This window comes from Papio anubis, chromosome 11 (assembly GCF_008728515.1).
Source record: "Papio anubis isolate 15944 chromosome 11, Panubis1.0, whole genome shotgun sequence".
Taxonomy (NCBI): domain Eukaryota; kingdom Metazoa; phylum Chordata; class Mammalia; order Primates; family Cercopithecidae; genus Papio; species Papio anubis.
In genome coordinates, this window is record NC_044986.1 from 119018456 (window position 1) to 119044764 (window position 26309).

The 26309-nt window shown below is 45.5% G+C and overlaps 1 protein-coding gene across 6 annotated transcripts in view; it reads left to right on the forward strand.

Annotated features, from left to right (window-relative positions):
* The window catches only part of SFMBT2 (Scm like with four mbt domains 2), a 254395-nt gene that overhangs the window by 221351 nt on the left and 6735 nt on the right, over positions 1–26309 (forward strand). For all 6 annotated transcript variants that reach the window (XM_021943027.2, XM_021943028.2, XM_009213935.4 and 3 more), the window contains 5 exons: positions 3190–3299; positions 15487–15662; positions 18960–19126; positions 19462–19725; positions 20542–20670. In XM_021943027.2, the coding sequence (XP_021798719.1) occupies positions 3190–3299; positions 15487–15662; positions 18960–19126; positions 19462–19725; positions 20542–20670 (846 nt within the window). The remainder of the gene's footprint in view (positions 1–3189; positions 3300–15486; positions 15663–18959; positions 19127–19461; positions 19726–20541; positions 20671–26309) is intronic.

A 26309-nucleotide genomic window follows, 5' to 3' on the forward strand; every position in this document is an offset into this window, starting at 1 on the left:
TCCTGAGGCTCCGTTCACGTAGATCATATGGTATCAAATACTTGGAGTGAATTTATTGTTAATTTTTAGATGAACAGAATAATTTTATCTAATTTCAGAACCCATATTGAAATTATTGAACTAATTCAAAAAATATCTATAGGGCACCCTACTCTTGCCAGTTATAGTTCTATCTACCATGGATACAGCAGCAAACAGAATGAAGCCCCTGATTTCCTGCTGCTTATGTCTTAGTGGGGGTGGATGGTGAACAAATAAGCCAATTACAGAATAATCCTGTACTAATAGTAAGACAAATTTTCCATGAGAGGCCGGAGAATGAAGGGAGGAAGGTGCTGTGTACAGAGGATACTCGGCAGAGACCTGTCTGATACGGACTTTGGAGTAAAGACCTGGATGGGGAAGGATGGTCTGGAAGGGTTTCCCAGGAAGAACAATCCTAAGAGAAGAACAGAGCAGAGGAAAGGCCTGATCTGACTTGTGATTTAAAGGATTGCCCTGGCCGTTGTTGGGAGGTGAGGCTCTCAGAGGGTGAGGTGGAAGGCGGGGAAGCCCCTGCCAGCAGGGTGAGAATAGAACCAGAGCTGCCCAGTCTTTCGGCCATGTGCCCTCACCAGGCATCTGAGTAAGACAGTTTCATGAACATTGTGGACACAGAAAAGCCCCCATTGGATTGGGTTCCAGAGAGGACTGAAGAAGAGAAAAAGGCGCTGTTGAGCGTAGACTCTTCTTAAGGATTTTACTGTAAAAGAGCTGAGAAATGAGGTGGGGGATGTATTAGTTCGTTCTCACATTGCCGATAAAGACATACCCGAGACTGGGCAATTTATAAAGGAAAAGAAGTTTAATAGATTTAGTTCCACGTGACTGGGGAGGCCTCACAATCATGGTGGAAGGCAAAAGACACGTCTTACATGGCAGCAGACAAGAGAGAATGGGAGCCAAGCAAAAGGGGAAACTCCTTATAAAACCATCAGACCTCATGAGACTTATTCACTACCATGAGAACATTATGGGGGAAACTGCCCTACAATTCAGTTACCTCCTACAGGGTCCCTCCCACAACACATGGGAATTCAAGATGAGATCTGGGTGGGATCACAGCCAAACCGTATCAGTGGAGGAAGATGAGACACCTAAGGTCCTGTTAGTTCCGGGGGGCGGGGGGCAGTCTCCCTGCTACCCTGTCTGATCAAGAACACAATGAACTGAACTCCAGTGTTTTGCAAAGCACAGTAATTCAGTCTTAACTGTGGCTAGTCATAGTAGCTGTCCACTTTGTTATTTTCATTAGGTAACTATAATACATGACATTGTCATGTGCACAGAAATTACTCAGCTCACAATTCCAAAGTTTTATAGAGAGCTTGTTGAATTTGGAGACGTATGATGTGGCATCGAGAAAAGCCAAGGGAAAAACATTCAATATCAGATGCTTTTTATAATTTAATTGCTGCCTGCTCCCAGCCGAATTGAACTCCAGAAGGCATTTTCTTTTCACAGTCACCAAATGCATCTCGATATGCAGCAAATAACATGTAGCTCTGGGGTTTTCTCAGGAAACCCAATGAAAAGAATCTGTTGAAATTTTATTGTCTGTTGATAAACACTGTGTGCGTTATTGCAGTCTGTTCTAATTAGATTTATTTTTAAACTGAGTTTCTGTAAATTGTACTGACAGTAAACAGTAAAATCAGATGATTATTCTAATACAGAAAACACAAACGCAACAAAACTGCTGGTACCGCCTTGTCATGGCTTTTTAGCACCTTGGCAAGCCACATTCTCTTGGTGGGTAGTTTTGAGGCTCTTGGAACATAGCAAAATGTTACCCAGGCAGAGAAAAGGCAGTCGCCGGGCTGACTGCATAGTGTAAAGTATTTTAAGAGCGAATCCTTAGTTACAACTTGAGAACGCTTTGTTGTTTTCGGAAATAAATCAGGGTGCAAACCAAGCTCGTTACGTTCCAGAACACGACAGACCCGTGAAAACTGCGACATGCATATTCCATCCACATTCTCCCATCTCCTTCCATTTATTTTGTAATAGTCTCCATTAAAAGATAGTGAGCATTTAGGCACTAGTGCCAGTCTCGCATCTCACTCGGGTATATCTCTTGCTCTGTCAATGGTATTTTGCTCTGAAATCCGAAATGTGAGCTCCATGCCTGGCGTGCTCCTTCCAACTTCTGCACCGGGACAGCCTGCAGGAGGCACGGACGCTGCATGTTCTCCCCGTCTTGTTCCTGCTACTGTCACCCAGTGGAGCTTCACAGAGGGTCATTTCATGAAGCTCCACACCTAGGCCTCTGCTTTGCACTCTCACATTCTGTAAGGTCTTTATGCAAATAACAGCAGCCCAGGAATGTGCCAGAACTCGTCAATGTTAATCATTAATGATGATTTACTTTTTGAAAGGTGAGCACCTTAGGGGTCTGAGGTTAGCACCTTAGGGGTCTGAGAAGCTCATTGAGGTTCACAGGAACATATCTCCCCAGGGTCAGCAGTTGGGACTCTCAGAAATGCCTGCTCTTCCTGAGCCCCATGGTAGACACATGCTTGTTTTCTTGGTCTTTGGAGTGAGGGGTGGATGGAGGAAATATGATATTGGATGGCGCTGGATGTTCCAGACGCTCTTTGAAAATATTCACATTTCAGAGGGTTGCCCTAGTATTAAATGTCCATGAATTAAGCCTGCAAGAGGAGAGTGTCACACAATTTGTTACCCTCCTTGCAAGCATCTGAGGCCTCTCCAGAAGTGTTGGCATGAGTAGATTGTCTCCGTTTCATTGGTTCCTTATGAAATCTTTAAAAATAGAATGAAAGTCTCAGTAGCCTATCCAGCTGAAGAGTAATCCTGTTGAAGTACAATAAATTGCTCTTTGGTGAAAATGGTTCAACTTTTCTGCAACTAGAAGAGTTAACGGGAGTCTGCCACCTCCTCTAGAGAGTGGTTCACACTTTTCTAGCCAGAGAGATTGGATTTTACCACGCTTTTCATCCTGGGATGGTGAAACAACTCGGTGTTAGCCTGGCACGTGTTCTGTCAGACTTAATCATAGTTCTTCACTTAATGTGGGTGTAATGGTGAGCTGTTCCTAAGTGTCAGTGGTGTGGTTTTCAAAGCATTCTTGTGTTAGTAGGAATGAATGCAACTGCAGCTCAGTCTACCTATTTTTTCCCCCAAAAGGTTCTCAGCATGATAATCAACGCGGCCTACAAGCCTGGAAGGGTATTAAGAGAATTACAGCTGGTAGAAGATCCCCACTGGAATTTCCAGGAGGAGACATTGAAGGCCAAGTAAGTGTTTTCAATTCTGGAAAGCAAGGGTTTTTGTAATACTTCACCGGCTACTTCGAAACTTGCCACTTCTCTTTGTGACACAGCCCTGAGAAATGGAACAAACTGAAGGACGTTCATTCTGTAGTTCTATGGATGACTGTAAATTTATTGGCATTTTTGCCATACAGCGTTGCCTTAAGCCTTAGGATTCCTAAAGTGAAGTAGAGATTTCCTTAACTAATATTTTATTACATTACACATTCAGCGTAAAAACTTGGTATGTTTCAGGACCAATAATAGGTTATTCGAGCAAAAGGGGGAAATTTGTAGAGAGGCTATCCCTCATCATTATTATACTATGTTCATAAACAGCTCTTCATTTTTGATATTATAAAGACTATGCTAAATGCAAATGCTCTCTTTTCTGGCAGTTGACAGTTCTAACAGATTAAAGGAACCCGTGCATGTTTGGTCTGGGTTAAGTAAATGGCAGTGAAATCTGGGTTGACATGGAGTCAAGTGACTTTCTTTTATTTGGAAATAGGCTAATTGGAAAGGTGACATTTTTGCTTTCGTTAAGTTTCTTGACCTCTGAAATTGAGAGCAGGAACCTTATCAATGTACTTGAACTTGGTTATTTAGGTACATAGAAAAAGATCCGTTTCTAAGATAATTTTATGTTGAATAATTGTTTAGAGTGCTTGAGAGGACTTTTAATATTCATCTCTGGGTTTCAAATAGAATAGGTTTTACTAGTTGACTTCTTAATGATCATTGAGATGTAACATTCGAGAAATGATTTTTTTTTAAAAGAGGAAACCAGTTTTCAGTGGCTAGAGGATATCTAAGCCTCCTTTAGAGAAGGCACCTGCCCTATGCATAGTGAAAATTGAGGAATATTAAATAATTTGTACGATCAGTACTATTTTCCTCTACAGTTAATTCATGCTAGTACTGTGAGTAAAGATGTTTAGAGATTGTTTTGTGCCACACTCAACATTCATTGCCAGCAATCCACTTAGCATTCCTGGTGTCATTTTTGAACAACTCTGGGGTTTTAGATTCGGTAAACGTCACTTATGGTCTAATCATAATCTGCCAACTCACCAAAGTGTAAGAGAATATATGTAGATAAGAAGAGGGTTGGCCGGGCGCGGTGGCTCAAGTCTGTGATCCCAGCACTTTGGGAGGCCGAGACGGGTAGATCACAAGGTCAGGAGATCGAGACCATCCTGGCTAACATGGTGAAACCCCGTCTCTACTCAAAAAAAAAAAAGACATACAAAAATCTAACTGGGTGAGGTGGTGGGCGCCTGTAGTCCCAGCTATTCGGGAGGCTGAGGCAGGAGAATGGCGTAAACCCAGGAGGCGGAGCTTGCAGTGAGCTGGGATCTGGCCACTGCACTGCAGCCTGGGTGACAGAGCAAGACTCCGTCTCAAGAAGGGGGTTTATTTGCAGGAAATGGCAGGCCGATTAAAGATGCTGCTACATTTCATCATTTCCTTCCTTCTCAAGAAATATCTAAGTGAGCTTCACCTGTAACTCAGAGAAAAACATGTCTTTCTAATATTTCATATTTTTCTCCTTATTTAAAGAGATCATTAGCAGTAGTGGCATATTTTCTTATAAGTTTGTAGAAGTTGTGGGGACAGAAAACATGAGCAAGTGTTTATAATGGAGAAATCCTTCTTATTTTAAAACTTTGCTGCACAATTCAATACAGTCCATGTACACCTAATGGACACAGATATAATAAAAGTACAAAAATCTTGGCTCCCATTAAAACCTCCTCTGCCTCCAAATAAGCCAGAAACTCGCTCCCACTCCACGGTGAGAGGGAGTTCATTTTGCTCGTGTTTGCACTCGTTTTCGTGTTACCAAGTCGATCAGAGCTTTTTATTAAATCCAGCCCGATACAATCAAAACAGACATGGTGAAACCCGGCTCTGCTGAATTGTAAAGGCAGCGTATTACCTGTTATATCAAATATGACAGAAAGTTCCATAGCAAACTCTTACACAGCAACTTCTAATGAGAAAACGTCTGTCTGAGCTGGGTTGCAACTGTGCTAGATCATAGCAGCGTCTCAAAGCAGCTGCTAAGGATGACAGCTTTACAGTCAGCGGGAGCTCTCCTGCTCTGGTCCTGTGTGTTGAGTCACCTCTTCCCTTCTGATGTGAAACGACAACTTTTTAGATCTCGACAACTTTGCTATTCTCTTTGGTGCACACGGGAGGAGAGAGAGGTGGCATCTTCCCATTTAGCTGAAAGGCAGACGTGTTTTCTGTCATGAATAAATTAACGTACAAGAGTAGAGACCTGCATTCAAGACATTTGGTCCAGGCCAGGCGTGGTGGCTCATGCCTGTAATCCCTGCACTTTGGGAAGCTGAGGCAGCACACCGCTTGAGCCCAGGAGTTCAAGACCAGCCTGGACAACATAGTAAGACCCTGTCTCTACAACAGATAAAATATATATATATGTGTATATATATGCCATATATACGTATGACATTCAGTCCTCTTGGTTGGTTATGGGAGCTGTTGTACACAGTTCTAAAGACTGTTTTCAGGAAGAGCGGATGTGAGATTATCCGTAGGGCAGTGTGATTGCGCTCCGTTGGCATCTAGGATTTCTGGTTGTTTTTCCACCTCCTAAGAGTAAAGACCCATTTACTTGAAAGGATGAAGGTGTTTTTGTAAAGGTTTTGACCTGTAAATATAACGAAAACTTACACTATTACCTACGATTGTCTCTGGGTGATTTTTCTTCTATTTATCCAACAACCAGACCTTTTGTAGAAATTATTGCAATATTTGAACTTGTGAGGAGTCTATCATTATTACCCTCAACAGGTATGGAAAAGCAAAAATTTGCTAGCTTTTGGGCCAAGGAAAAAAAATGGCTTCTCATGTAGTTCATTTCTGTTCTGGAAGAGAACATTTCTTGCTTGCCAATGAATTTAAATATGCTCAATTCACCTACATTATTTTCAATTACAGGAGAAGGAATTTAGGCTGTATCTTAAGGGGATAAGGAAAAAAAAAAAGCCTTCTACCTCTCTGCATCTAGAGACATTTAAATATGTTTTTCAACATGTTACAGAATCTCGAGGGAAAATGAAAAGACTGTCTTAACTCTTCTTTGAATGGCGTTTGTGATCATCTTTATAAAAGCCAGGCAGAAGCTTAATAATTTTTCCAGTCCTTTGTTATAGTTACTCAGAATGTTTAAAGAGGAAATATCCTGGTCGGATTTCATGTGAGTTACAGCTCACTGTCACTTATCAGAGGCGAGGAGATAAAGTCAAATCTTCGCTGTTAGGTGCATTGTGCTCAGCTCTGTGGAAGTGTTGTGGTTTCATTTTTTTCCTAAGCAGCGGTTAATTTGGTGTGTGTTTTTACTTATTTGACTTTAATTTTTGTCCTTTTACGCAAGCCTGTGTCTTATCAACTGTCACGGGTAACATCTGGCTATAAAGTGATTTATGTAAAAAAAGGATTCCCAAACTGAGAGACTTGACCGAAAAAGGTTTTGTTTGTTCATTCGTTAATTTTGGTTACCTGGCCCAAGCGTATGTAGTTTGCTGTCCTGAAAACGTACGAGGTGAACTTTATGGTTCATAATACGATGGTTCGTCACGTTAAGCAAAGCGATGAACCAGTTTATTGAAAGGGAAGACAGCGTTTCTGTGTGTGTGTGTACCTGAATTCGTCAGATCGCGGCATGGCGTGTCTGATTTGAACAGGCCAGCTTGGGACATTCTGAAGGAGCAGTGGTTCCCCTGGGGTAAACATACACACCCCTGGTATTTGCAGAGTTCCCATTATTTAAAGGCAAGAAGGAAGAAAGACATTTCTGAGGAGTTTGGGTGTCCTAAGACTGAAAACCAGTGACCCTTTCCCCCGACCCTGGCATCCAGTGACCAAGAATGAGACCAATGAAGTGAAAGCTTTGATCTGAAGGAAGTGAGAACCGTACCTCACTATTGCTGACGAGAACAGAGGCTTCCCACAGCCTGCAAAGCCTCCCTATTTCTGCGGTTCTCAGAGTCACCGTTTCCTTTCTCTTTTAATTCTTCCTTCAGCATTCGAGGGAGTGAATAGGGCTTGAAGAACCAGAACCTCGTCCCCCGCTCCCAAACCCCTATCACTGCCCGACAAGATTTTGTTAAAAGTTCTCACAAGGGTGATTTTGAGGGCAAATGATGGAACTTAGACCATAGTGACATTCCGCTTGGGCTCTGCTGGTGGTTATAAACTGATGGTTACACCAGTGTTGGCTTCTTCACTCTGTTTTTGTTTTTGACTGAAAATCCGTTTTGATTTGTCTCCACTTTCAACTTTGAACTACCATATTAGTCCATTTTCTTGCCACTGGGTAATTTATAAGGAAAAAAGGGTTAAATGGACTCACAGTTCCACATGGCTGGGGAGGCCTCATAATCACGGCGGAAGGTGAAAGGCACATCTCACGTGATGGCAGACAAGAGAATGAGAATCAGGCAAAAGGGCCTTCCCCTTATAAAACCACCAGATCTCGTGAGACTTACTACCACGGGAAACGTGTGGGGGAAACTGCCCCATACTGCCTCCCACAACACATGAGAATGATGGGAGCTACAATTCAAGATGAGATTTGGGTGGGGACACAGCCAAACCGTATCAGCTACTGAAGGAGAGGAGATGATTTTTTCGGCATTCTTACCATTCCATCTTCCTCTGTCTTTCTCCACCCCTGCCATGTGCACTTGGACGTGGAACGAAATCCCTGCTTTGGCTGATGGGGAGGAAGTGGAAGGCCACACACACTTTATATTGATATTGGTGAGGAAAGACTTTGCCTCTGCTCTCTTAGGTTCTGAGAGCCTGAAAATTAAACTGACCAAAGACAGGTGAGTGAGAGGAGAAACAGCCCGCTTACATGTGTAACGCTCATACCGAGGGAGTGCTCAGCAGTGAATAACTCAGAGGAGGGGTCTGTCGTTTGGGGATTCTGCATCCAGCTCAGTACGGGAAAGGCAGCCGGGAGCAAAGGCTTTTTGTCGGAAGAACAAGGAGATTGCTTTGGGAAAGACAAATTGGATTTGAGGAAAACAAATGGGAGATGAGAAAGTTGGTGCTAATGTTTGTTTATGCAGGTGTGAGTGGTCTTTCTTCTTCATGGCCAGGCCGGGAAACGTCCCCAGAAGAGGGGATTTACGGCAGCTTTACTCTTAAGTCTCTCTCCCGGGAGGAGAAGCTGTCCCCAAAGAGGGAATTTACGGCAGTCTCCATTTCTCTAACGTTTCTGCTTTAGAGCGGAGAAGGCTTCTTGCTGTATCTGTCGAATCTCAAGTATCTTGAGCTTAAAATGATCTTCTCTGGACCCTGGGGTTCTCAGTGTCCTGCGCTGACAACCAGCAAGAGCCTCTCCCGTGTTTCCCACTGTTGATCTGTGACTTCCTTTATTGTCTCAAAGTGTGCTTCCGAGAGCCCCAGCCCCTCCTGATGTGCTCAGCTTGTAAAGACGAGATTGCGTTCTTCCCTCCAGGTTTCTCTGCAACCTGAGTGATGCACAGGTGCTGGATCGGCAAGGTCTATCTGAGGACTAAGATGAAGGCTCTCCTTCCTGGACCTCTCCCTTACAACTTTCTCCTCCCTCACCGTTTTTGTCTTTGCTATTCCTTAGTTCCAACTCGATGATCTTTTGCACGTTGCTTTTATTTTCCTTCTTTCTGAGATTATTTATATTGCCAGGGAGTTATCTTTTGTGTGCGAGCTCGGCTGTCTCGTAATATTTTCCTCTTACTTTTTCTTCTTGGGACTTGAAATACATGCTCCAAAACCTTCGTGTTTGTGAGAGCCTTGCCGGGCCGCGTGTTAAATAACATCCGTGTCTTGCCCTCTGGTCTCACAGTGTCAGCAGAAAGTTGAAAGCATTATCTCATGCTGTTTGGCTGTTCTTTTCACACATCCTCCCTACAAAGTTTTGTCGCTGGTATGCTGTTTGTAAGGCTTTCATGGAAGGTAAAAGTACGAAACACACTCTTCTTTTCACTTTTGGTAAAATAAAGAATAGAATGAGGCTGGGCACGGTAGCCCGTGCCTGTAATCTCAACACTTTGGGAGGCCAAGGCAGGAGGATCACCTGAGATCAGGAGTTTGAGACCATCTTGGCCAACACGATGAAACACCCTCTCTACTAAAAATACAAAAATTAGCCAGGCGTGGTGTTGGGTGTCTGTAGTCCCAGCTACTCTAGAGGCTGGGGCAGGAGAATTACTTTAACCTGGGAGACGGAGGTTGCAGTGAGCCAAGATTGTGCCACTGCACTCCAGCCTGAGAGAGCCTGTCTCAAAAAAAAAAAAAAAAAAAAGAGAAAGAATAGGTCATCCCCATACCCAGCCATCCCCAGGTCTGTCATGTGGAGCTCAAACCCCTGTCCGCTGTGCCTGGGAAGATCGTGTAAGGATCAAGTGATGAAATGCTCTAAGATCCTTGAAAATATATCAGTGGCTCCATTCCATCAATGCACATTTACTGTTAATTCCCAGCCAGTTGGTAAACTCTTAGAACTATTTTTTGCCTCTCCTTATTTATAGGCCTGTATCTTCGTATGTTCAGCATGCCTTTGAAAGAGTTGTTCCAACAGTTACCCTAATTTGCAGGGCAACTCCAAAACAAGCCTGTTTATTGGTTCAGGTTGGAGTTGGAATTCACAATCAATTTATCCTTCATATATTGATAGCAACTGGATGTGTCCATGTTACTCAACCAGTAGTGCTCAGAAATACTCATGTGGTAGAAAGTCTGTTGTAGAGTCAGCTTAGTATAGTTTGAGTCATTATATGACTACATGCCTTTATATTATTTCTAAGCATTTTTGAAGCAATCTCAAACTTACAGAAATATTGGAAGTACAGAATAAAGGTACTATTCTTTCTCCTGATTGATTTGGGATAAGTTGGAAGCCTAAGCCTCATCACCCCCAAACACATGTTGAATATCCTTTATTCAAAATGCTTGGGACCGGAAGTGTTTTGGATTTCATCTTTTTTCAGCTTTTGGAATACTTGCAGTATACTTATATTATGTTGAAACTCAAAAGTTTCAGAATTTGGAGAATTTTGAATTTCAGATTTTCAAATTAGGGATGTACCTGTATTTTTTTTTTCTTTCTTCTGAAAGGAGTCTTGCTCTGTTGCCAGACTGGAGTGCAATGATGCAATTTCGTCTCACTGCAACATCCACCTCCTAGGTTCAAGTGATTCTCCCTCAGTCTCCTGACTAGCTGGGACTACAGGCGTGTACCACCACGCCCAGCTAATTTTTGTATTTTTAGTAGAGATGGGGTTTCACTATGTTGGCCAGGATGGTCTCAATCTCTTGACCTCTTGATCTGCCCATAAGTGGGCTTTTCTAAGGAGAAAAGCTTGGGCCTGTTGTGTTCACCCTTTTTTTCGCATTCATGGTGGAACGTAGGTTCCAGTTCCAGTCCAGCACACCAGGGTTCATCTTAGACTTTTCCTTCCCTATACTTGCAACTCCGGCTCTGACAGTGGAAACCTGGCCTGTGCTCTCCACCTTTGGCATACTTGTTCATTTCATCAAGCCTCAGCATCACTCCAGTATCCTCACGCACCTTGCTGCTGTCCCCACATGCGACGACCTCCTCCCTGCGTCCCGCCCCAACTTCCATGCCTTTCCCTGGTGGGTTTCTCCAAGACGGGTTTCATCAAGGAGGGCCCTTGGGACCAATGCCTTTGGAAGAGAGGGGAAGGCAGTGGGATTGTGTAGACAGAGATCATCCCACAGTGAGGCCAGGCAGGCACCCGCAGCACCTCTGGGGTTAAAGGCTCTTCATGGCTGTCTGGAGTTGGGCTCCAGTGACCTTTTTACTTCCTCCACAGTCAGTCCCTGGTTGGGGCCCTCCCAGGTAGGGCAGGGCCAAGGCAGCTTTTTGCAGAACCCTAAAGGGGGCTGGGCACAGTGGCTAAAAACTGTAATCCCAGCACTTTGAGAGACTGAGGCAGGAAGATCACTTGAGGTCAGGAGTTCAAGATCAGCCTGGCCAACATGGCAAAACCACATCTCTACTAAAAATTTTAAAAAAAAAGAAAAAAAAAATGACCACTATAGGCATGATGACGGGCGCCTGTAGTCCCAATGACTCAGGAGGTTAAGGCAGGAGAATCACTGAAACCGGGGAGGCGGAGGTTGAGTGAGCTGAACTGTTGCACCACTGCACTCCGGCCTGGACAACAAAGCGAGACCCTCTCTCACCAAAAAAAGAAAAAAACAAACAAACAACATAAAAGGGCCACAACTGAAGGCTCCCTCCCAGCAGCTGGGGCAGCAAGCTCCCCAGTGAAGGGGTCTAGGTAGCACGTCATCCGCCACCTCCCCAGCCTGTGCCCCATCCTTACTCAGTCCCCTCTACCCCCACTGCCATGGCTTCTAAACAGAATTGTTCAGGAAGGGCAGGGAAGAGAAAAAGAGCCCGCTGTTTTTAAACAATGCTGTAATTTAAATCTTCATACCTTCAGATGGGCTTTTCCCTATTGTGAAAGGTTTTACTGAAACACTTGCTTCCACGAAATCATCCCAAACTAGGAAGAAAAAATGAAGCCACCTTGGTTCTGTTTCCCCCAGATAACCGCTCCCTTCCTCCCTCCCTCCAGTGTGGCACCGCGTGTGTGTGCCTTGTCACCTGGAGGTTTGATGAGCATCTCATCTTTGAGCCTCGTTCTGCAGTTTGACATCTGACCTGGCTTGCACATTTCTTCCTGCATTCTTATGTCTCTTTATTTTGTTTTTTTAGGGACTCTAAGAATCTTGATAGTGAGCTCTTTCCAACAAAGCTGTAGGACCACCAAACTCATAGTGGAGAAAACTGCAAGGGAAAATGTAGCTGTGAAGCATTTTTATTCTACATATCCCATTTTCACTCTCCATTTCCCACAACACGAGGAACATACCGTGTTCCCAGTTGTGCTGTTTTTTTAATTTTAATTTTTATTTTTTGAAAATGCAACAAAAGCAATAAGCAAGAACCGCCCCAATGTGGGTCCTGGAGTCGCTCTTCAAAGGCACGGAGAGGGGAGTCTCTACACATAGGGTCAGTGGAGGGCCTAGGAAAACCAACAGCCGTTCGGGGCTGTAGAATTTCAAGCATGATCTTATCTACAGAAGATTACTTTTTAGTTCTCACTACATGGAAAGTCAAGCTGGACCCGTTAGAGAAATTGAAGAAAAAGAAACACCCAGGGGCTGGGGTATGAAACATAGACCCTGAATGAATACGAAGTACATTTAGTAGAATATGCAGATATAAAGTACAAGTTGGAATTTAATTCTTAATTTTTTTGCCGTTGATACTTAAAAAAAAAAGATTTATTAGTGGAAAAGTATTTTTCCAGTCTTTAGAAAGACATTCCTAAAAAGCTGAAATTTCACATTTCAGTAGCTTGGTGATATGTGAATGAAATAAAAACCTATGATCTGTTGCCAGCTGAGAAACTGACCATTACTTTGTACCCATGATAGTTTTAAAAATGTGCCAAAGGTGATTAAAAGCTACCTTCAAGTGCTTGTGTTTTCAGGCAGGCATTATTTATATCATATTCCCATAAATATTTGGATGAGGGCTGTAGTGCCTAATTTTAAAACAAGAACCCATCCAATCTGCTTTTTGTAGCTCTGGTTGCCAGTTTTATGTTGGCGAATTCATTACCTGTGGTTTTTCTTGGGGCAAGAGAAAGTCTTTTTCTTAAAAGTGATGAACAACAAGTGACAATAGCTAGGTTCCCGAAGCATGTCTCACTCTAAATTCTTTGTTGTGTGGGTGGGTGTGGGAGGGATGCGAGGAGCTTAATTTTTATTCTTCAGTAAATAGTTATGTTTAAGGAAAGCAGTATTGCGCTTGATATTTATATATGATGGCAAGAAAGTGCCATCTCTTTCAGCAATGTTTGTTGAAGTTTTTGGATTCCCATATATAAAATCAGTTCCTTGTGGATAACTATAAAAGGCGTTCGGATTTTCAGATCTCTCGTTTTCCTAGTGCGTTGAAAAGGTTTTTGGGAAAACTTCCATACCCCCTTAGTCTAGATTAGTCTTTCCACTAAGAGCAGAGAAAAGTGCTTAAGAGGACCTCAGAGAATCCTTAGAAAATGTGAACTGAGAAGGAAAGTTACAAGCAGGCAGCATCCGTGGTCAGGAGAAGCTGCTGTGTGGGTGGTGGGGAGGTGCAGATAGGCAGTCCGGGAGTCCCCGTTCTTGTCGCTCCCCACTGGAGGAATGAGCCTTGTCTCAGTCAGCCCAGGCTGTGCAGCAAAGAGCCACAGGCCCCATGGCTTTTGCGATGATGTTTATTCTCTCAGCGCTCTGGAGGGCTAAGTCCAAGATGAAGGTGCCAGGGTTGGTTTCTCCTTAAGCTTCTCTTTTTGGCTTGTGGATGGCCACCTTCTCCCTCTGCCCTCACATGGTCTAGTCTCTGTACATGTACACCCCTGGTGACTCTTCTTCTCCTTCTCCTTCTCCTCCTTCTTCTTTTTTTTTAAGAGACGGGGCCCTACTGCGTCACCCAGGCTGGAGTACAGTGGTACAATCATAGCTTATTGCAGCCTTGACCTCCTGTGCTCAAGGAATCCTCCTGCCTCAGCCTTCTCAGCCTCCCCAGTAATGCCCCACCATGCCCAGGTGGTTTTTAAATTTTTTGTAGAGATGGGGATCTCATTACACTGCGTAGTCTGGTCTTAAACCCCTGGGCTCCAGCAGTCCTGCATCGGCCTCCCAAAGTGGTGATACTACAAGGGTGAACCTCCACACCCAGCCTTTTCATCTTCTTATAAGGCCACCACTCCTATTGGATTAGGCCCCCACCCTTATAACCTCATGTGATTTAATAACCTCATTGAAAGCCCCATCTTCAATTACAGTCCTATCGGGGGTTATAGCTTCAACATATGAATTTGGGAGGGACATGGTTCGATCCATAATGAGAATGAAGGTCTCCTACGTGAGGCCCCTCAGTTAGATTTACCACTTTTGCGGGGGAGATTTAACTGGAGAAATCCCTCTTATTTTTCCTAATACACAAATAGACTATAGCTTTCCAAAGACCTCAGTCTAATAAGAAATAGAGATGAGTATGAAGGACTTTTGATTCCGGCGCGCATTCTTGGTGCAGTATGATTTCATCCACTACCTATCACTCAATCAAGATTTGAGTCTGTGGGGAATTGCAGTGAAGGTGTGCTTGTTCAGAAAGGATTCGATTTACTGCTTCAGAGAAAGCAACCGAAGCCATGGAGGGGTTGCTGAGGGGACTGGAGAGCAGGTGGAAGCAAGTTTTAGTTCCTGGAGCAATCTTTCACCATCCCAACCTAGAGGAGAGGAGTGGCCAGTTACCCGCATGGGCAGAGTATGGCAAGCAGCATTACCATTTCACGTTGCTTCCTTTACACTTGAGAGTACAGCAGCCTTTTCCTTTAACTGTCACTCATCCACCGGAGAGCCGTCACGATTCTGTTTATACTGAAGTCACTTGCTGCCAATGTCTGCAAGGCTGGGGGTCTTCACTCGGTTTCCAGGTCCCAATCATACAGTCACTCTGCATTTTTAATGGTTTTTTTTTTTCTTTTTTTCTTTTTTTGTGTTTCTCTCCATTTAAATGTGACCTCGCTTACCTATCACCATTCTGCACAGATGCCATTTATGAATAATGGAAATCGTCCCCATTTCAACAATATACACAATCTTGACAAAGATATCCTTTCAGTGTTCTGAATTTGCATGGTTTTCAAGGCAGAATCATGATCCCATATGCACTCACATTTTTCAAAAATGAAATAAGATAACAACAGGAAAATACCTGTTAGATTTCACTAACCTCATTTTGAGAGCCATGCCCGTTAGGTATGTACCCTGCACCACTCATCTTTGGTATGAAGTTGTGTAGAGCAAAATGAGGGTGTGCTAAATGGGGGGTTCTTTATGGAAGTGGATTCTAGTTTAGCACTGTTGTGACACATTTGTAGCACACTAGTGAGCATTTCTTGTAAATATCTCTCTGAGAAATAACAGAAACAGCATGGAAAACTGTGCACCATATGCTTTGTCATTAGAAAATGAAGTTGCTACCTTTGAAATACGTGGTACAGAATAGGTCTGAATCATAATCTGGTCTCACCATCGCTTTTTCCCCCACCTTGTTTTCTAGATACAGAGGCAAAACGTACAGGGCTGTGGTCAAAATCGTACGGACATCTGACCAAGTTGCAAATTTCTGCCGCCGAGTCTGTGCAAAGCTAGAGTGCTGTCCAAATTTGTTTAGTCCTGTGCTGGTATCTGAAAACTGCCCAGAGAACTGCTCCATTCATACCAAAACCAAATACAGTAAGTACAAATAATGAAAAAAAAGAAATGCATGGGCCCAGAGGCCTAAACTACGCTATAAGGTATTTGGTTTTTGTTTCATTTGCTTGTTTCTTTTTGAACCTTTTGACTAGTCTTCCATAGGAATTGCTATGGAAGGATTTTTAAAGATTTGCTGTAGCAAATACATGTGTTTTTAGCCTGACATACGGAGGGATGGGACGATTTAAAACAGGATGAATTTTCATTGGTAGGCCTTGGAAAAGAAGAGAAGAAACTGTGTGTACTGTCATGAGTTTCAGTGGATTGATTGATTCTACAGCTCAGTGGATGCCAGGAGAGCACAATAAAATTGACCACAGTAACAGTAACAGTAACAGTAACCCAGTCCTTACTCTGGGATAGTGTAATGTTGCTTTCATTGCCCTTCCTGATAGGGGGCCACATCCGCATCATAATCAGCTTCTCATGTTTAGACGCCTTCCTCAACACCCCTACCCAGGAAAGCCATGGAGGACTCAGAAGCCACCATCACTTTCTTTTCTGCCAGCTGGCTTTGCCTCTCTCCCAGGACACAGGATGCAGGACTCAGAGCTGTCCCCACTTTCCTACCTCCAGCTCTTGCCTCTTCCATCCCCAGTCCCATTCGAGGATCTCTGGCCTTGGGCATCTGCTTCCCCTGAGCCCTGCCCTTCTTCCCTTCTGATGACCATCTCCATCCGTGGTAGCCTCTCCCAGACACCTCCACCTCCTGTGCCTGCGCCCTGATCTCTCCCTCTGACCCACAGTTCTGAGTTTCCTGCATCTCCCCTCAGTTCTCTCTAATGCAAGGGGGAGTGACCTGGAAGTTGACTCTGCCAGCCGTGTTCCAGCCAACTGGGATGTGACAAGGGCCTGGCCGTGTGGCCAGTGCTCTGTGAGCCACAATCACTTGTGATGTTGGTCAACATGGGTTCTGGAACCAGGAATCTGAGTGTACTTGAAACGCTATTCAGAGTGTGACTTTCGTTGTATTTTATTACCTCTCAGTGTATTTCTACACACACACACAACACACACACAGACACACACAGTCTGCTTGCCACTCTGCCTTCTAATGGAGGTCAGCTGTGCCCTCACTGATCACACAGAGCCCCCGTTATTCTGTGCACAGGGGCGCTCAGGTAGGGCCCGCAGGTGTGTCGGCCCGGCACATCACCTGGTTCTGGAAGAGCTTGTTTCTCCATCACAGCACCTTTTTCCAGGGGAGGGATTCACTGGGAAACAGCAGCCCCTGAGTCAGAAAGGCCTGACCGAGGGCTCGGCTTTGCCATGCATGGTGAATGCTTACCTGCCAGGTGGGCTTCTCTGTTCTTCCGGGACGCTGGGCATGGCAGGGAAGGAGCAGGGCCCCACACCTCCCATTCAGCACTGCCAGAATGAACTCAGAGATGTCTCTGGACCTCATATGATAAAACTCCTAACTCCCAAGATCCTTTGGGTTAATTTATAATGGATGTTACTACGGGCTGAACTGAGGCTCCAGGGGGAGGAGGCCAGAACGATATTTTGGTGGAGTGGAGCACTGGGAAAGCAGGGGTCATCCAGTCTCATTCTAAGGCTCCAAACACATACTGACCTTTGGCTGCATTCCCTAAAACCAATTCTCATCCCCAGCCTCTGGCTTCTGAGAAGCCAGCCTGCCCTAGCCCTGTCATGCATGCTTGGGGTTTGGGTGGGGACAGAGGCTTGCTCATTTGCCCCTGTACCTGGAGATGGCCACAAAGCAGTGCTCGTCCACACCAGTTCATTCCTTCTCACTGAGGAACACAGTCCCTGTAGAACTGGACACGGGACCTTGTTCCAAGCTCTCCTGCCATCTGCTGCTTTTGAGAGGTTGATGAGAACAGGCCAGGGCTGCCGGAGCAGGTGTGCCTCCTGGGAGTTACAGGGCTGCTACTGTGAGGCTTCCAAATGCCGTGCTGTGATCAAATGCAGGGGAGGGGGTGGGACATAGACGGCCTTAGGCCTGAAGGAAACCTATGCTTGTTAGTCCTGATGGTCTCATTTTGTAAGCAAGGAAATTGGGGTGCAGAAAGGATAGGTGACTTACCTGGAGGACGAAGCCTGCGGCCCAGCACTGTGAGAATGCACTGAAATCATGCTCCCTGCAGAGGGGCCCCTGCAAACCAGGGGTTGTGCATTTGCCATTTTCCTTTGGCCCACCCCATTCATGGATAAAGGTTCCTTAGCTGCATTCAGTTATTTTGTGGCTCCTGGGCGTCCCATAGTGGGACGGTTGAACCTTTGGTTAATGAGTAGGCGTCTGGGTCGTAATTGAATGCTGGATCCTTAGTGGTGGTTTTCATTAGTTGATGGTACATTTTTTTTATAAAAAACATTAATCACTACTAAAGTTCAATAAATAATTTTTGAATTAAGATAGACACCTGTGTCTCTGCTATAGAATTCAGAAGTAACGTGAGTCCCACCAAATGAGAAGGGAATAAAGTACACACAACGATGTAATAGAGAAAGAACTCTGAAAAGAGGAAAGGTGCTTGGTGAATTTGGCCCATGTGTTCAGGATCACGACTTGTCTTGGTCAGACCAAGAGCTGGGGGAGTCCCTCATGCCAGGACCACGCCAGCAGATGTTCACCCGGTGCTTACTGACTGACCAGTTGCTCAAGATTCAGACTTGGGAGCAGGTGTCAGAGCAATCCGATGGATGTCACTGCCACCACTGTATGCAATGTCTGGGGTTCAGACAGGGATAAACTCCTGTGGGAACTGTGGGCATCTTTGTCTCTTTCACCTTTTGCAGAAGTCAGCTCTGGCTACTACAACAACATACCACAGACCTGGAGCTTTCACTGCAAACACTTACCTCCCACGGTCCTGGAGGCTGGAAGTCCAAGATCAGGGTGTTGGCAGCTTTGGTTTCTGATGAGATCCTTCCTGGGCCTGCAGGCAGCCACCTGCTCCCCGTGTCCTCATGGGGCCTCTCCTCTGGGTCTTGGGTCCTTGGTGTCTCTCCTAGACACCAAGCCCCACTCTTAGGACCTCATTAATGTCAGTGACATCCAGATACACTCACTTTGGGGGTTTGGGCTTCAACGTTGGGGAGGGGCCAAGTTCAGCCTGAACACCTTCCAGACCTGAAGCTTTGAGCAGCAGAAGACCCTCCTTCTGTGGGTCTGTTTTCTCAGAATGACTTTGTAAGGCACAAATGAGTTATCAGATGAAAGAATCGTCTCCCTCCTTCCTCTCTCCCCTCCCTCTGTTCATGTCTGTGTGTGTTTATGCCTTCAAAAGTTTCTCATCTTCCTTCCTACAGCCTATTACTATGGAAAGAGAAAGAAGATCTCCAAGCCCCCCATCGGGGAAAGCAACCCCGACAGCGGACACCCCAAACCCGCCAGGCGGAGGAAGCGACGGAAATCCATCTTCGTGCAGAAGAAACGGAGGTCTTCTGCTGTGGACCTCACCGCAGGCTCGGGGGAGGTATGTTCTGCCCGGGGCGCCTGCCCGCCCGTGGCTGTCATCTGGCCCTGGCTGGCGAGTATGGCTGCTTCACAGCAGAGGTGGCCCTGGAGATTGCGGCAGGATGGTCAGAAACACCGAAGAAGAACCCCCTCCTCCTTACCTGCTGAAAACAAATGTAGCGTGTCCAGCTGCTTTGGCTGGGAAGGGGCCTCGTAGGGCCCGCGGGTGGGACCATTGGCTCCATTTCAGAGACTGCCTGGGACAGGGCTTGCTAAGTGGTCTGCACTGGGCCCAGGCCACGGCTACCGGCCCCCCTGCCACCAGCCCCTTAAATGCCTTTTCCTTCGGCCCAGGAAAGTGAAGAGGAGGATGCTGAAGCCATGGACGATGACACCGCCAGTGAGGAGACAGGCTCTGAGCTCCGGGATGACCAGACGGACACCTCGTCGGCGGAGGTGCCCTCGGCCCGGCCCCGGAGGGCCGTCACCCTGCGGAGCGGCTCAGAGCCCGCACGCCGGCCGCCCGCAGAGAGGACACGAAGGGGCCGCAGGGCGCCGGCCGTCTCCTCAGCAGAGGAAGGGGAGAAGTGCCCGCCGGCCAAGCCCGAGGGGACAGAGGTGATTCCTGGGCGTGGGGGCAGAGGGCTTCCGGCTGGGTCTGAAGAAGCACACCTGTTACACCTCAGGGCCACGACATGGGGAAACCCGTTTAAAATACCTCCAACAGCAGCAGCTGTTCTAGCTCATTCCCAAGTCAGGAGCAAAGGCTGGCACTTCACCTGTGGGCGGAGGGGCCTTTCAGCATTGGAATGGAGTGCCCAGGGCGGAGACAGTGCCTCTTTCCTGGATGGCTTTAGTGCCACCTGGGTGCTTGTCAGGAGGTGGGCACAGTCCTTGGGTTCCTTTGAACTCTGGGTTTCCAGAAATTCCTTCCCTGCATGTCCTGTGACTGCCGTGTGTCACAGGACACCTCTGTGATGTTTGACAATATTTAATCAGTGTTTCGGGTCTCCCGTAGCCCCATGGGTGGTGTGAGATCAGCAGAAAGGGCCATTGGCGCCATCATTACAGAAACACTGGGGGACACTCTCTCGTGTCTGCTTGGACGTGCCCCTTGTATTTCTCCTCTTTTCTCTAATCAGAGGTGCTTCGTTCAGAAGCAGACCCAAGGTTTCCTGAACTAGGGATGCAAGAGCGACTATCCGTGCCTGCCTTCTTCCCTCTGAAGGCACATGAGTCATTGCAGGGGCATCATCACTGAGCTAAGAACTTGCCCAGGGACTGAGAGGGTGTGCAGCTTTTTCAGGTGCCCAGTGAGGGAGCAAAGGGAGGCAGTGGCTTCCGGCCAGGAGCGGCTGAAGCCTGGAGAGTGCTGGAGAGGACCCAGCCGGCTGACTGTGCCACAGCTGAGCTCCTCCGACCCTTTCTCTGCAGGACACGAAACAAGAGGAGGAGGAGAGGCTGGTTCTGGAGAGCAACCCGTTGGAGTGGACGGTCACCGACGTGGTGAGGTTCATTAAGCTGACAGACTGTGCCCCCTTGGCCAAGATATTTCAGGAGCAGGTACGGTGGCTTGCCGCATGTCGATTGTTTGATGTGCTGAGACTCTGGATCTGAAAGGAACCTCCTGTCTTAGCCGGCTTCCTCGTGACACCTGCACGGGGGTTCCTCAGCACTCCTCAGCAGGTGTGCGAGACCCAGCTCCCTCCAAGGCCCCTGCTGAGAGCTGCCTGGCAGGGAAAAGAGAGAGGGAGCCTCATTCCTGCTTCTCACTGGCCCCACCAGTGCCACGGTGCGGGTGGAGGGGTGACTCTCCCGGCTCTGGTGACACCACCCAGCAGGAGCGGGAGCTGCCTGCTGCTGCCAGGTGAGGGGTGTGAGTCCACGCTCCCCCTGCCATCTCCACTGACCCTGCAGTGGGGGCTCTTTACCACCAGGCCGGGGTAAGAGGCCCAGTTCCCTGCCTGGCCCTTTCAGATGCCACCTCGGTGGTAGGATGAGGTGCTCAGTTGCCACCTGGCCAGGCTGAAAGTCAGGGCGGCTCACTCCGCCTTGGCTGCTGTCAGCGGGGCCTGGCCAGCCCTCCCTGTGATGTTCAGCTGTCAAAGAGGTGTTGCTGTCTCAGTTTTTTGTCTTGCTGGGCCACCCCTTGGCCAGGCCTTTGTCTGCAGACAGCCAGCTTTGGTTGAGCCTCCTGTCAGTGCCTTTTGGCAAATCTGGGTTGCAGTTTCTTCAGCTCCAAGTCTCAGGTGCATGAAGCTCACATACAAACAGCAACCAAAACAACCAGAGAGCTCAGCACCATGCTGTCAGCTGGGGACCCACGCCCCTAGCCGGTCTGCCCTCCTCTCTCCACCTTCCAGAGTCTTCTGTTTGTGGATTTCTATATAATGCCAGTGGATCTTACCCATTAGGCCTGGTGGGAGAAGGAGGAAACAGTGTATCCACCTGGCCTGCCCAGAGTGGAAGCCCGCTGGCCAGTGTGTCGTACTGACTGCTGCTTTCGTCATTGTTTTCTTACCTCCCTCACTTCTTTCTACATAAAATGTTTTTAAGATGATGGTATGGTGATGGACAAACGCAATAACGGTCGATAGAATTTCTATTTTAAAGGAGTCTGTAGCCCAGCAGATGAAATGAGTATAGTTAACTAAAACATAAGATATATGATGCTGTGTCCTAAGGAAGAAGAGAGGGTTTTTATTTACATTGTCCCTAAATTAATACGGAAACAAGTTGCCATGGAAACAGGATGCACACACACCACCTTGCATCTTGCCTCACTGGCCTTGCAGAAAATTCCAGGCTCTTGCTCTGCTCTGTGCTTACTTTGTTGAAGTTTCTTGCGTTGTCCTGGTATAAATATCTGTGTTCAAAGACCTCATGTTGAAAAAGAAAGTACTGTTTTTCATGTAATAAGTTAAAGATAGGTTTATTCAGTCTCTTTTTAGATCATACAAACCAGTAGTCTAGAAAGAGGATATTTCAAACATTAAATCTGAGAACATAAAAGGTCTGTGACTTCCCGTGCACCCAGGAAATTTCCCAGCTTTTCTCCCAAGTTCATGCAGCAATGAACCGAAGAAAGCAAATTACAATGGTCTCCAGTGCCACCCAAAAAGAGTAGTTATTGTCATTCAAAGTTCTTCCCCCTGTGTCCCAAGAAGTCCAAGAGATGAATTACTTCATCCTACTGATGACCACTAGAACCTTCTGCAGACATCCGCTAAGATCATGCAGAAAGAATGATTAGGCTGGGCATGGTGGCTCATGCCTGTAATTCCAACACTTTGGGAGGCCAAGATAGGCGGATCACTTGAGGTCAGGAGTTCGAGACCAGCCTGGCCAACGTGGTGAAACCCCGTCTCTACTTAAAAAATAAATAAATAAATAAATAAATACAAAAATACAAAAATTAGCTGGGCGTGCTGTTGGGTGCCTGTAATCCCAGCTACTTGGGAGACTGAGGCAGGAGAATTGCTTGAACCTGGGAGGCAGAGGTTGCAGTGAGCCGATATCGTGTCACTGCACTCCATCATGGGCAATAGAGTGACTCCATCTCAAAAGCAAGCAAAAAAATAAATAAATAAAAAAGACGAATGATTGAAGGCAGAAAGAGTTGCCTCCTGACCTTCTGACATTGGCCACCCTTCCTGTCTGGACAACTCTGAAAAGCAACCAGGGAGAGGCCTCCTTAGACCTAAAGAACCTGGGTGATGAGCTTGTCCTTTCAAATAACACACAAACAGGAAAGAAAGACAGTTGTAAGAAATGCAAGGGCTTGGGTGATCGGGAGCTTATTGATAAGCCATATCTCCATCTTGAAAACAAAAAAGAAAGCAATAGATTGAAATCCTGTGCAAAGTGTTGCCCAGTGCCGCACTTTGCCTGTCTGGTATTTATTGACAGTGCTGCAGCGAGAAGAGCGTTGTATGCAAATCCATGACAAGTGCTGATCCCGCAGGTTTGGTTGCGCTGATGCGTATCTGTCGGTCCCCGTGTGCATTCAGCATACACCGGTTCAGTCCCTGCGAGGCGCCTTCTGATAGTGAGGTGTGGCATTCTGTATTACTCTAATGTTTTGGTTTTATTTTTAGGCTCAAATGCTTAGTTTTCACAATTAAAAAAAAAAAAGTTTAGTTAGGCCTGAATGAAGAGCAGATTTCTCATTTCTAGATTCCAGGTTAGGTATGAGGGCTTATACCTTGAAACGTCACTAGCTCCTGTGTCTGTCTACACTGTGTACAAGTTCTCAGTAACAAGCAAGAAAGTGAAACAAAGCTGGTTTGGGGAAAAGCCTAAAGTATTGAGTCTTCCTTTCTGGTATTCCTAAGCCCAGTTGAGAACACCAGAGAAAAGTTTCATGCCTTCCCTAAGCTAAGCCTTGTAGGAAATGGAACACTGCCAACACTGTCTCCCTTGTAGAATCAAGTTGCTCTCCAAGTTGCTTTTTTTTTTTGAGATGGAGTTTTACTCTTGTCGCCCAGGCTGGAGTGCAATGGCGCAATCTCAGCTCACTGCAACCTCCGCCTCCCAGGTTCAAGCGATTTTCCTGCCTCTGCCTCCTGAGTAGCTGGAATTACAGGCACCCGCCACCATGCCTGGCTAATTTTTGTATTTTTAGTAGAGACAGAGTTTTGTCCTGTTGCCCTTCTAATATCAGTAAAAGCCTTGCCCTTCATCCCTACTTGTTTCTCTTACGAGGGAGAAAAATAGACTTTCATTATTGTCATCTCATTCCTGTGTAATTTCACATTTCACACTAGGCAAGTTCACCTGTTGGAATAGAAAGTCATTGCCCACTGGGCTGTCTGAAGTACATGGGCACTTGAGTCTCCTTCTGTCCCATCAGACCTTTAATTACTAAGTTTTACTAATTTGTTCATCGTCATTTAGCCCAGATACTCCAGCTCTGATTTGATGAGGCCTCCAGTAGGTCACTGCAGGCATTGTCTGAGATTTTAAATGAGCTAGAAGGAACCCAGAGACTATTCACTGGCATGTGAATGAGATCCCTGTGCACAGCATGGTCATTGCTATGTGTACGCATGCTCTGAACGTTGTAAATGCAGAGATTATTATTAATCACCAGGAGCATTTGCAAAAATTATAAACTCCCCATTACCAGCATCTGTGCCTTTTATTTCTGAAATGTTATGGCAACTGCTTAAAAATCTATACTCCATAATTTAATGCTGCAAACCTGTACATTACACAGTAAAAATCCACTCATCTATAACTAAAGAACACACAAAACTCTAAATAAAATTTTACCTATTCATTCGGCTTCCATCAGTCAGAGACAGTGCAATAAGCAGACAGCTCAAGTGATCAATTGACATTAATGAAAAAATTTCAGGATAGTTTGTAGGCTTAGTCCAGATTAAGCTGTCCTTTCTCTACTTCTCTAGACCTGAATACCTCCATTAGGAACTACCAAATCCTCACCTGAATGCTCTATCAAAATCGATTTAATTTTGCCCTGTGCTAAGCATGTCGTATATCTCATCATATTTCATTTCTTTACAATTAGTCCATTTATGAGAATTCTTTGTTGAACATTAAAAGTGATCTGCCAGCAGCTCTCAGTTATATAGGAACATGTTTATAAAAAACTAAACCACCTGCAAAGTATGCTGTTATCTAAATAATCCTTGAAAGAAAAAATAGTCTTCCAGATAAAGTGGCTTTCTGGGCTCGTCATGATTTTACCTTTGGTGTCTCCCCAATTTCCTGGAATTCTGCATTCCAGGGAACTAGCGGTGTTCGTTCTTTCAGTCCCTCTTGGCCTTAATAGTTCTTATTGGTCCCTGAAGTCTCAGTTTGAAGCCCTTTCAACACCCCTGTAAGACTGGCTTGGTTGCCTGTCCTGTTTGAGCCCTTAGCTCTGCATCCGTATGTTAATATCCCTGTATCCTAATAGTCTGTTGACTTGTCTGCCATCCTTCAGATTCATGGGGTGCCCAGAGAGGGAACCTTTCCTTTGTTCACTGTGACATTCCCCAGAGGCCAGCCAAGTGCCTGCCACTTAGTAGATGCTCAATAAATATTGGCAAGGAAATAAATGAGTGTGCGCAACTGCACTTAAATGTGATACATGCATCGGCCACCTTCGCTGAAATTTTCTGTAGAGAAAGAGTTACATGAATATTTTAGTGCTGATATTCAGTGGTGATTGAATCACCATCATGCCCAAGTACAGATGTTAAAGACTGAGCTACAGTTTTCCCTTCAAAGTTTAATGTCTGAAAACTACCGTTCTCATTCCAACACTGTCTCTAACTTGCTGTGTGATCATAGTTAGATTGGCTAGCTTTTCTGGGCATTAATTTTCACCAGGAAAGTAAACTTCCTGGGAAAGTAAAATAAGTTCTATTTCTATTCTATCCTGTTCTGTGGATGTCATTGAACATAATGGTTGAGCCACCTGTGCACGGTTTAATGACATCCACAGAATAGAACATCAGCCCTCTGCCTACTTAAAATGTGTTTTTATGAGGCCCATGGTACCTAGAAGACTTTGAGTCCCTACGCCTGTGCCCTCTTGGTCTGTTTTGATGTACTATATGTGGATTTGGCTCTGAAAGTGGAATTGGCCTACAGGCCCCAGGCCAGAGGCCCCCTTGGTTTCTTCGCGACCTAGAGCCAAACACTATTTCACAGTACTCCCAGATCCCCCCAGCTGCAATCAGCCTTTTCTGTAGCATCTGAAAAGAAAGTAAAATAACATGTATGAGCGCTCTAGAGAAAGGGAAAAATGATACAAACATAGCATGAAAATATAGTGACAGTTTTCTATAGTTTATCTCCTGCTTTCAGTATGTATACAAGACAGATCTGTTTACTTTGTGGTTTGATAAGGTCACCTTTGAGTCTTGGTTGAGCGTGGCTTCAAGTTGCTTACATCGTAGCTAGCGCTCATCTGTAATTTAAAAATAAAAAATGACACTCACATTGATACTTTTAAAGTTAATGTTTCATTTTTATTGCTGCAATACTTATTAGGGAATATTGTTGCTTTTGAATCTGATCAGAAGATAAATTATTCCTGCTCTTAACATTAGTCTTTTGAATCTGATCAGATGATGAATTACGCTTGCTTAGAAGATTAGTCTGCTCAAGGCTACCATTTATACACACTTTGACTTTTTGCTTTAGAAATTTTCAAGACAGCTAAATAAACCATTAGTTTAAGAAAATAA